The sequence below is a fragment of the Hemiscyllium ocellatum genome, chromosome 15 (genome assembly GCF_020745735.1).
Source record: "Hemiscyllium ocellatum isolate sHemOce1 chromosome 15, sHemOce1.pat.X.cur, whole genome shotgun sequence".
NCBI lineage: Eukaryota > Metazoa > Chordata > Chondrichthyes > Orectolobiformes > Hemiscylliidae > Hemiscyllium > Hemiscyllium ocellatum.
The window spans coordinates 14,752,062-14,763,512 of record NC_083415.1 but is presented as its reverse complement, the minus strand read 5'-3'; the positions used below and the strand labels follow the sequence as shown (position 1 = coordinate 14,763,512).

The window sequence follows — 11,451 nt, the reverse complement described above, 5'->3', positions numbered from 1 at the left end:
AGCAAAAAGTTGTATGTACAACTGAACAGAGAGCAGAGTGCTGCACTGGTGACTGGAGCAGATCTGAGTGAAAGTGACTGATGCTCAGTCATGGAGTGCTGCCACAGCCAGTCAAGGGGCTTAGTTGATTTCAGTTCAGTGGGTTGGCCATGGCACTTGGTCCTACCAGAGTCTGAGGACTAGGCCACAGTCAGTCCTTGGGATCAAGTGCAAACATTTTGGGGTTTAAGGTCTGTAGATCCATCAATCCAGGAGGCAATGTGACAAAGGGTCAGATTGATTCTGTGGATAGGAGAGCAGTTTGTGGTAATGCAAGAGCAGGAAAGGCACTGAGGTGTCCTCAACGAGCGATTCAGAAACAGTGGACAGAAGGGGGCGAGTAGTTTTTGGAGAATGAATCATTAAGTGCAAATGCAACATGTAATAGTGAGATTTGTCATCCATGAGCCTGGGTGGGAGGTGTGTGCACTGGCTGAGTTAGAGTGAGTAGTGGTTTTGTAAGTGTGAGGTAGCAGAGAAAAAGTGACAGTAACCCTGGAGGAACACAGAGGATCACTGCCATTTGTCCCTGAACATCTGGGTAATCTTTTCACCCTGAACGCAGCACTGACACAGTTAACCATTTGGACCAGGCTGAATTGGTCTGATAATGTGGTCTTCTGTAGCAGTGAACAGAAAAGAAGGACAGCCCTCCTCTCTATCAGCATCTCCACATTTCTTTCTGCTAAAGCCAACAGTCAATAAGCCTGTAAAGGCTTTGCCCTCAGTGACAATGGTTGAGTTTTACAGTGTGAGGGGCAATTTCTGACTTGTAGCATCTAAAGTGGTGTGCAGCAGTATGGCACCAGTATGAACACTGGATGATCCCATCAGTGACATGCACTTCCGCCTCTGTCGCCACACGATTCCACAACGTGGGTGCCCAAGATCCTGGCTGCATAACTCATGAGATAAAGAGCAGAAGGTTGCATGAGAAGAGTCACTCTGAGCCATGGCGTACTGAGCCCCATTAATCTTTAACTAAAACAGGTAAGTTCCACCCATGTGTTCAATTATATTAGTCCCTGTGCCCATTTTTTGGATTCAGTCTCCATCAACATCCAGCACCAACATGCCAGATCTGAATGGGAAAACTGAAGAAGTTTTGTTTTCAATTTTGTATGTAGAAAGAAAGTTGGCAAGAGACTTTCTGCCTCAAACTACCAAGATGGTTTTAACCATACAGTATAAATACCAAAGCAACTACATCAATCAATTCCAATGGCTCAGGTACAATTTTGTTGCCAATGATATCCTCTGTAATTATTCTTTTTTCTCTCCTGAGAGAGTTAATTTCCAAACAATTATAAATCCAAGCGGATAAATCGTTTTGAACCCAAATGCAATTCAGGCCTGTACAATAAATACTCTGACAATTTTGTTTGTTAGATGATATTAATAATTCTGGAAGGGTTAGTTATAAAGTGTTAGAAGTATGAAGGTAGAGATTTAAATGGAAGAGATCTGATGGTCCTGGAAGTTTGAATCTTTTACCTTCTTTATGTAAGCTACAGATATCCACTTACATCTAAAATATTATTACATATGTCGAAAATAGCAACTTTTGCACTACTCACACTTGAAGTTTCTTTCTTGCTATTCTTTGTGGGGAACCTGACCTCTAGTTGCAGATTTAAAAATAGCTCCCAAGTTCCATTCGACCACCTGAGCAATGTTGAAAATTGGTAACAGATAACAAATGTCCCAGCAGTAATTGGTTCAACCTTTTGCAAAGGTGTATCAGGGTGCTGCACATGAGCAGGCTTGAGTGTGCTGTGCTGCACCAAATTATGAACTGAATACAGACAGGATGAAATCAAGGCAAGTGTCATGACAGAAAGGTAACCTAGGCCAGTCTGTCAACAACAGTAGCCTTAATACTTGTGAAGACTAGGTAGAGATGTTTATCCAACAGGAGGACCAAGATTTGCAAACTGCAGATGGTGCAATAATTGGATGTGTAGCTGTACAATTCCATTGAATGCAATGCCAGGGAGCAGCTGGTTGAGTGGGGATGCTTAAATGGAATTAGCTACAGTGGATGGGATCAGATGCTTTATGCTGAAGATGTGATAGAACAGATACCTTACACCTCATTTGCACTGGTGACTGCAGCAGATCTGAATCTGTGTTTGCTGACAATTTTGATTGTTGTGTAATGTAGTCAAATTGTGTGTGCTAAATTAGTCTTACTCCAAAATGAGTCCCAGATTTGGGTAAGTTTTGTATCATGTGCAATTTAAATGTCCTCTTGATTCAGTGAGATATGTTGATGTAATTCCACCTGCACATTAAGAAGTGTGTTCGTGCTGAGAAAGATTGTAACACAAATATAGGGTCAATGCGTTAACTGCAGAGCACATGAGGACAATAATATTTAAAATCATATATGTAATCGATAGAATAAGCTAAGCAGCAGCTCTGAATTTAGTGTCTCACATTCAACCTTGAACCTGGATCAAGAGATCAAAAAGGCTGCTCATATGTATTCACTCATTGGAATACCGCATTGCCTCCTGGCACTCCATCACTAGTGTTCAATCTCAGCTGGGATACTGTGCAGTGAAAAGGGGGGCTCAGCATTTCCTTGTGGGAAGAGGAAAAGAAAGTGATCAGGCATAATACTTGGAGATATTTTCAAATCAGCCTGATTAGAGATAATACTACACACCTCTGGAGTGGGTGGGTCTTGAACCCAAACCTCCTGGCCAGAGGTAGGCACACTTCCACTCCACCACAACCACTTACATTCTTGGAATATATTTACTTCAATAACAGTCAGCGGAAACACCATTTAATGATAATATATAGGCTATTAAGTGTAAGCTACAAGTAGAAGTTGTATTTAAACTAGCTGCCTAACTAGTTTTGTGTGTGAAAATAATCATGCAAACATCAGTGAACAGCCATAGCTATGTTCCTCACAGTGCTCCAATAAAGATGAAAATGTGAAATGTGCTTGGATTAACAATACTCAAAGACTCAGTGTCTGGGATTCTGCCACATCAAGTAATAAATCAGTATGCTGAAAAATACATTAGCCTTCAAAAGGAGCTTTCCAGGTGTATAGTATTTCCCACTGGTACGTATTTAGTTTGCCTGCTCCTCAAATTTACAGGACATAAGTGAATAAGCCTTCTTGCCACTGTCAATCCATCATCAATGTATGGTCTGGATTCATCCCCTCTTCTTTGGATCCCCATGCATTGTAACAGGAAAGGCATTAAAATATTAACAAAAGCAGTAAAGTATTACCATGATAAAAGAATAAATGTAAGAGTTGGGAAGTAAGATCAATACTATCAGTCGGTTTTGTTCATAGCAATTTATTTAGGAGCTCTGTGTGCCCATTTGGCAGTGAAGGTCAAAACGGTAATGGGCTCAAACAGATTTGTGAAGCAGAATGCAGAGCTCTTCTGACGATTAATACAATCATTTATGATGACAGTGAATCAATATGTCCCAACCTGTACTACATAGGCTGCATTGTGTGTACTCACCCTGACGAGGGAAGATTAAATAAGAAGATATTTAATATACCTTTAAAAAAACATAATTACATGCATTAGCCCAGTAAAACTGAATACCTGCATTTTTCACTTGAATGTTGATTTATTAAAACCACTGCAAGTCAAAATGGAGACTGTGAGTAAATATCAATCTGATTCATATTTCAGTCAGCACCCTTCACCATTGCTGAACTAGGTTAGTTTATCAAGTAGCTCATAAGATGTGTACTATTTAATCAGTGGCAGAAAAAGCAATGGTAATAGGGATCCTGCTAGAAATTGTGTGTTTCCTAGATCCCCATTTGTCTTTCAAATCACAATAAAAGTGGTCCAACCTATAGCTTAAGCATTTTATCCTAAAATAAACAACTATTTACCTGTTTTATCTATAACATCAGGTTATTTATTGGCCAGAATTTGTTCTCCTTGCTTAAGGGTAAAGTTCAACAAAAAGAAAATTTGGATTCCTAGGTTGGATGGTTAGCAATTAAGTTACAACTAATTTGACAACATCACACGGTCTTTGAAGGGAAACCACTTGAATTCTGCACAAGTTGCACAATGGAAGCAAATTTCTCAGAGTCCTCCTTTGTTATATCTGATCTAATAGTGTAAACTGTACCTATTGCAATCATGCAATAAACCATCTTGTCATCTAAGACAAGGCCTCCTTTTGTTTAGTCTCACCAGTGAGTTTAATTATTTAAAGAAAGATCAATTCATGGCAGTGAACTAACTAGAGTACCACATGCTGGTGATGATAATACTGAAAATAACCAGTTTCAAACATTTTATATTGGATACTAAAATCTTTAAGTACCAGATGAGTTTATTCTCTATACTTGTGTCTTTGAAGAAACTCTTGATGCTTTCCAGTCTAAAGTCAAAACTTTGTGGTGCAATGAACAGAATGTATCCAGCATGGGTCATGAAATATTAAGATCACTGATCATTCTGTGGGACTCAGTCTCAACTCAAGCAGGAATACATAGTTTCTCTATCAAATTACATTTTAACAGAATTATTTTTAACAATATGAAACATATATCTGTTAATATTATACACTAGCAATATATAGTTCTATATTAACGTTGCCATTTTTCTAAAGTTTCCTGCCACTTTAAACCACGTCTTCCCATGCCATATTCTATAAAGTTTTAAATAATGTACAAGGCTTTTATATAGGCAACCAACTTATCTGAGAGGCTAATACAATGATGAGCAATATTCTGTGTAATATTATGAATACTCAACCATCTGCGAGGCATGTTGTCATATTGAGATTGAGAGTAGCAGTAGCGACAGCTACAGGACAGGAGATAACTAGCTGACAAAACGGAGGCAGGTATTGGATTGATCAAAACAGAGGTGTACAACACCTGGTGTTGGCCTATTTACTGAAAAATGAACATCCTTTCTGTATAATGACTTTGCCCTATTACAGCTATTCTCGTTTGTAAACAGATCTCAGGGATTGTCTTCCTTTAAATCAAAAATGAAGGATAAAGTGGCAAAACTTTCAAATTGTCAGTCCCATAAGTGGCAGGGAAATCAGCTCAGGGTTTGCAGGGGGAGGAAGTGGAATATACTAGCATCAGTGGATGGTTGCTGCTTTTTCAACATGATATGCAAATTTTAAGCTTCTAAAACCGAGAGCCAAAACTGTAGTTTTTTTGATTAGGAAGCAAATCTTCAAGTCAATTTTCAACAGAAACTACATTTACATCAACGGTTGTATTGATAATAACCTTCCTGCTTTCCATTGTATACATGGTAATTAATACTGAAAAGAATCGACTGAAATACCTTGCATTTCTTATTTATATTTTAAACCTGAAGTTGCAAGAAGGGATACTGTAACAAGCAATATTGCACTCAAAGCAAATTTGCAGTGCCTGAAACAAAAGTTAGCAAAGATGTTTCAACATTGGAGGACAAGAATATTTCATCCACTACATTTATATATCTAACAGTTTTATTTTAAGGCAGATGTACATGTTATATCCAAAGACCTTAGGTTTCACTCACATTTGTTCAGATTCAATTGCACTGTTCCATACAATAGAAATGAAATAATTACTACTGACATAGCTGCACCACACTTCACAATCATTTATGAATGGTAGGTTATTACTCATTCAGGGCATTGTCACTATGAGTTTAGCATTAAGGTAGATTCTGACCTGAGCAGTTAAAAATTATGTAAGAATCCTACATTCACATCTCTTAAAACTTTCATCATTGTTAATTTACGATAACAATCTCAATACCTGAAGATGTGAAAAATATTCATCTTTTATGAACCTAGAATAACCCTACTCCAAATCTATTGGACTACTACAATTTCTGTCAACTTCAACAGAGTAAAAGTAAACATAGAATAGTCATACTATTGGGAAACACCTTAACTTCAGAACATAAAATTCCTTCAGTTCATTATAGTTATGGCTTTTCAACAACTAAAAATGTGCATTAAGACTTGGAATTGGTGTTAACCCCAATAAAAGTGTAAAAAGGCATGTAAGGTTAACTTAAACAAAAAAAAACCTTGAAGCTGAAAAAAAAGTTGCAAAATTGAGATGATATAAATCCCAAGTTATCCTAATGCTAAAAACTTTATACATCTAAAGCATTCCTTGAACTGAGAACACTCTTATCATTGGTTATCTATGGAAGATTACATAGACCAGAGAAACATTATATGCTCTGTTAAAGCACTGTTAGCATCACTTTATGAATGATTGTGTACAGATTGTTATTAATAAGGATTCCAAAATTGACATTTGGAATTTTATTTTTTACTTTTCCATGAAATTCAGGTGTACAAAAGGGATGCCTGAGCATGTAATTTATTTCCTCAATGAGATGTATCAAGTTTAATTTTAAGCTTTTGCTACAAGGTCATCCCTTCATTCATGCTTCATTCCACTTCAAAACATTCACTGGAAGGAAACGGTTTGTGATTCTAATGATTATTTAGTGGAGTGTTTAAATTGACTTCACATGAGACCCACGGTTCTGTTGTATTCCATTTTTGGATTTGAATTGAATCTTTCACTCTTACCAAATTAAGTATATTGATTTATGGTGTTAAATGCAACAGTGTTCATCCTTTTGAAAAATGCACTGACTTTTTTACAAGTCCATTCCTATGTCTCCTCATCTCAACACAAAAATTACACCAAATAACAATCAACACAGGCCACAGTATTTGTATAAAAATGCAGACTGTCTGAGATTATGGCCATAACTAATACCAAATATCAAGGTCTCCACAGTGAACCAAATAAGCATGCGCATTGAACAACAGGATTCAGTCATTGTATCAGGTCTGTGTTCACTGAGGTTTTCTGGATAATGATGGAACAAGTGATTCAGCAGCATAATTTGTAGATATGTCAGCTCTTTTGTGAAGAATTAAATGTAGTGCAAGTCACAGAAAGTTCAGAGAATCGAATATAACTGAATATTCTAATATTTGCTTTTAATAAGTGATAGCTGAAATTCGTCTTTGTCAGCAGTGTGAAATATTCAAAGGGAAAATCTGCATCAATTTTTGCCCTTCTCTTAATTTTCTTCACTGTTGATTTTAGTTTAAAATAAAAACAGTCATGGTGTACAAAGATCTGAGGATTAGGTGTGGATATGTTCTGTGCTTTCACAAAAACAGTTGCAGTGAGAGTAATCTTCCACCCTTGTGGTTCCTAATGATGGCCTTATATTTATTTTAACATGTGATTCATAACAGTGCAGGACACCACTTGGATAATCACTACATGTGATGCACAATGCTATGATGATGCCTTGTGTTACAATGTAAATTCTTACTATATGGATCAGTTTCCACATGTGCTTTCCTCTCCACCAGCATTCCTGACCTGCTTCCAAACTGTCTGACAGCCAGTCAAATATGAGTAAAAACACTTCTTCTAATTAAATAATTGGAAGACTGAAGGACATCTGTTTTGCTCTTTCTAAACTGGACACTTTGCACTTGTCTGTCCTGTATAACACTGAGTTGAGTTTCAAATTTTGCATGACCACAATTTGAAATCATGCATTATTATCTACTTCCAGTCCGACCTCACTCCTCCATCTGTGAAACACTCGACAATCCCAACATCACATTTATTTGATGACACCCTGAGCTGAAAATGGTCCATGAAGCAATTAACTCCAAATTCTACTGCTCATATTATTCCCACTCATGCCCAGTTCATAGATTGCCTGTGTACCCATTTGTGCCCATTAGATTTCCATTTGCAAGCCAATTTAACTTCAAAATCTTAACCCCAATCTATTCTCAAATAATTCATCATGTGCAGCTCCTTCCACTCCTGAATCTCAGATTAAACCATTCACTGTTCTGAACCTGGCATACTTCCTTTTCCCCTGTTTAACTAGTGATAACAAAAGCTTCACGTGTCATGATCATTCTTCATTGTATCTCATAGTTTTACTAAATTTGACTTAATCTACCTCAGGTTTCTATATGTTCAATTCTATTCCCAGCATGGTTTTTAAAAGGGGCCCTTTGATCCGAACATTGCAAAGTACTTAGGATGAGTTTTCATTTTAAACCACAAAATTATTGTTATGGTTATCCTTCTTTTGGAAAATAGTTTGAGGTGAGTCTATGAGACTCACTTGCAGTCATTATATACATACAAGCAAAGTGGATTAGATGTTCGTATGTGTGTAGCTTATTTTCCTTTCTCCTGAACGCATTTTTGTTTTGTTTGTGTCTGTACAGGAGATGGAAACCCCAAGGAGAGCAGTCCCTTCATTAATAGCACAGAGGTTGAGAAAGGAAAAGAGTATGATGGAAAAAACATGGCTCTTTTTGAGGTAATGTAAAACAATTTATAATAAGCACCAATTTTCATCCTCTAGCTGAGTTGTTCTGACTCTAATTTCAGGGACTTTGTGTCTAAATGACTGACTAATTAAGACTCTTAATAACATGATGTTGTCTGCCCCCTGCTACCTTGTCCTTGGTCGTCTTGCAGAGACTATTCCAAGGATTCAGAAGTCTACGAATGGGAACAGAATATGCTCAAAATTCAGCATGAGTATTTGATTGAGGTCAAGTTTCAACATCAAATTTGTTGAATATCTATCTCTCAACATTCTTAGAACTAGCAGATGTTTGTGAAGAGTAATGCTTGTGCATTTTGATCTCAATCCCTTGTGTAATCCTTTGTCTGAAACTGACCAGCTAATACCTCTTTCAGTTAAATACAGTGCAACATGAATATTATTTTTGTGCCTGGCTAACTAACATGGAAATGGGTTATAGTTTTATATCATATTGGACTGGAAATATTCTTTTGCCTTTACTTTCTCTTTTTCACTCAGAAGTATAATCTCACACAACCTTCCGACCACCAAAATCACCGTGACATTTTTTTTGCTTTTTTTAAAAACCAGTAACCACCACCAGTAAAAACACCTGTGTATCCAACTGAGACCAAGCAAAGCCCATTATGGGCAACAAAAGGTGAGGATGGAGGTAGGTGTGGGGAATGCAGGAAGGGACCCATTTGCAGTTAGTGTTTTTAAACCTATTTTTCTAATCCACCTATTTAGAGATGCTATTACACACCTTTGGAACAGGTGGGACCTTTGACCTTCACTAAATTGCGGAGGTATTGTGCCTGCTCTTGTTGGAAAGGTAACAGCATGTTAATGATGCACTTCATGATTAATGCGAGCAAATGCAGCAGATTAAGAGATATGACTTGAGGTGCAATTCTGGTTGATTTATGCAGCTCCATCATTAACTTTGCCCAAATGGCATTCCCCACCCTAAGGCTCTCCATTATGTTTACAAACTTGTTGGATTCATGCATTAATGGCTCAATAATTGGACAGAATTTCAGAACCAAACTGTTATGCAGAATGATGCAGGAACTAATTGAACAAATGTGTATGGTGTGAAACATCTCTGTGAAGCAAAGACCAGTTGAGTAACCCAGAATTTGCTGAAGTGAGGAGTCTTTACTTTTTCTTTATTCTTTTATGGCATCATTGAAAAGGCCAGCATTTGCTGCCCATCCTAATTATTCTCGAATTGAGTGGCATGCTCAATCATTTCAGAGGGCAATTAAGGTCTACCCATGCTATTGGATCTAGTGTCATATGTAGGCCAGATAACTGCCAGATTTCCTTCCTCAAGGATACTTGTGAATCAGATAATTCCTCAATATTTCAAAAATCCATCTATTTCCTTTTTAAATACTTGCTATAATCTAAGTTAATTTTAGACATCAAGTGTTTCTGCAGGCTTCAAGTTAGCTGTCAGACAACAGCAGACGTTTACCAGGACAAAATTAAGTGGAATCACTTGAGACACATGCAATCTCACAGCCCACTGATCTAGCCTCTCTCAAGCAGAGAATTCCAGGCACTCTTCAGGCTCTGGAAGAAGAAATTGTTTTGCACCTCAGTTTTAAGTAAGTGTCCTCTTATTCTCTAATGATGACCTCTAATTCAAGATTCCCCCACAAGTGGAAACATCTTCTCAACATCTACTCTGTCAAGTCACCTCAGAATCTTGTATATTTACATAAAATCACATCTCATTTTTCTAAATTCTAATTAACACAGGCCTGACCTATTTAGCCATGCTAGATATGTAAAGGTGACACGGTGGCTCAGTCGTTAGCACTGCAGTTTCACAGTAACAGGGACCCATTTTCAATTCTAGCCTCGAGTGATTGTCTCTGTGAAGTTTATCCCCATGTCAGTGTGGGTTTCCTCTGGGTGCTCTTGCTTCCTTCCACAATCCAAAGGTGTGCAGGTTAGGTCAATTGGCCATGCTAAGTTGCCCACAGTGTCCAGGGATGTATACGTTAGGTGGATTTTCCATGGGAAAATACAGAGATAGCTGTGAGTCTGTATGGGATGTTCTTCAGAGAGTCAGTGTGGACTTGTTGGGCTGAATGGCCTATTTCCACACAGTAGGGATTCTACAAAATAAAAACGGTTTCAACTCAGGAGTTAGTCTGGAAAATCTCTTTTGAACTGCCTCCTGTCCTTTATAGCCTTTCTTACTGCCCATGTAATTTTCTTGCACTCTTCAGTTTACAATGTTTTTGTTTTGTAGTTTGTTTTTATTGTACCCTTCTCAGCTCATATTTCCAACAATGGGGTATTTGGTATCTTGGGAATGGCAGCAACGTCAATGGATCCAATTTTTCACCAATGAGAATTAAGAATTAATAAATAAACAGGGGGAATAACTGATAAAATGGTTGAATAAGAGTTGAATAAAATTGAATCTGGTACAGAACGGGACATAGAAAGGAAAAGAAAATTTGGATTGAGAGAGAGGAAAATAAAAGACACAATGGAATGATAAGAAAAAATATTATATTAATAAAATATTCAACAGAAAACTGAAATAATGAGATTCCAGGCTTTTAATTGCTTCTTTTCTGCATCAGAGAATTTGATTTAGCTTTGATAAAAGATTGCCTGAGTTATTAATTACTAAGCAACATACTCTAGTGAGTTTAATGGCCAATTAATGTACAAATGTACGAACTGTGTCAAACTCACAGGAAGGCCAAAAGTGAGATGCTTTTTTGGAAAGTTATCAAAAGTGTGCAAAATGCACAGTAACTTATAACCATTTGCTCTTCATGGGCTATTACTTATCACAATCTATTCATTGATATGCCTTACAATAATGGTGTATGTTGTTTACTATCTGCCAATAAATTCTCTGCCAGTAAATGTATTGTACACCATTAAAAATAAATGGCAACATTATCGGAATTTATGTTAGGAGCTTTTAAAATATTGCATTTCCAGGGTGAAAATAAAGCATTTTCTTTTTTAATCTCTTATTTTGATAAAACAAATCCAATCACAATTTTCATAGGAAGAACTAAAGTAA

The 11,451-nt window shown here is 37.2% G+C and overlaps 1 protein-coding gene across 1 annotated transcript in view; it reads left to right on the top strand.

Annotated features, from left to right (window-relative positions):
• Positions 1 to 4,972: 4,972 nt before the first annotated feature.
• The window catches only part of LOC132822645 (solute carrier family 12 member 5-like), a 340,455-nt gene continuing 333,976 nt past the window's right edge, over positions 4,973 to 11,451 (top strand). Inside the window, exons 1-3 of the mRNA XM_060835891.1 lie at positions 4,973 to 5,000; positions 5,095 to 5,131; positions 8,300 to 8,396. Coding sequence (XP_060691874.1) covers positions 4,973 to 5,000; positions 5,095 to 5,131; positions 8,300 to 8,396 — 162 coding nt within the window. The remainder of the gene's footprint in view (positions 5,001 to 5,094; positions 5,132 to 8,299; positions 8,397 to 11,451) is intronic.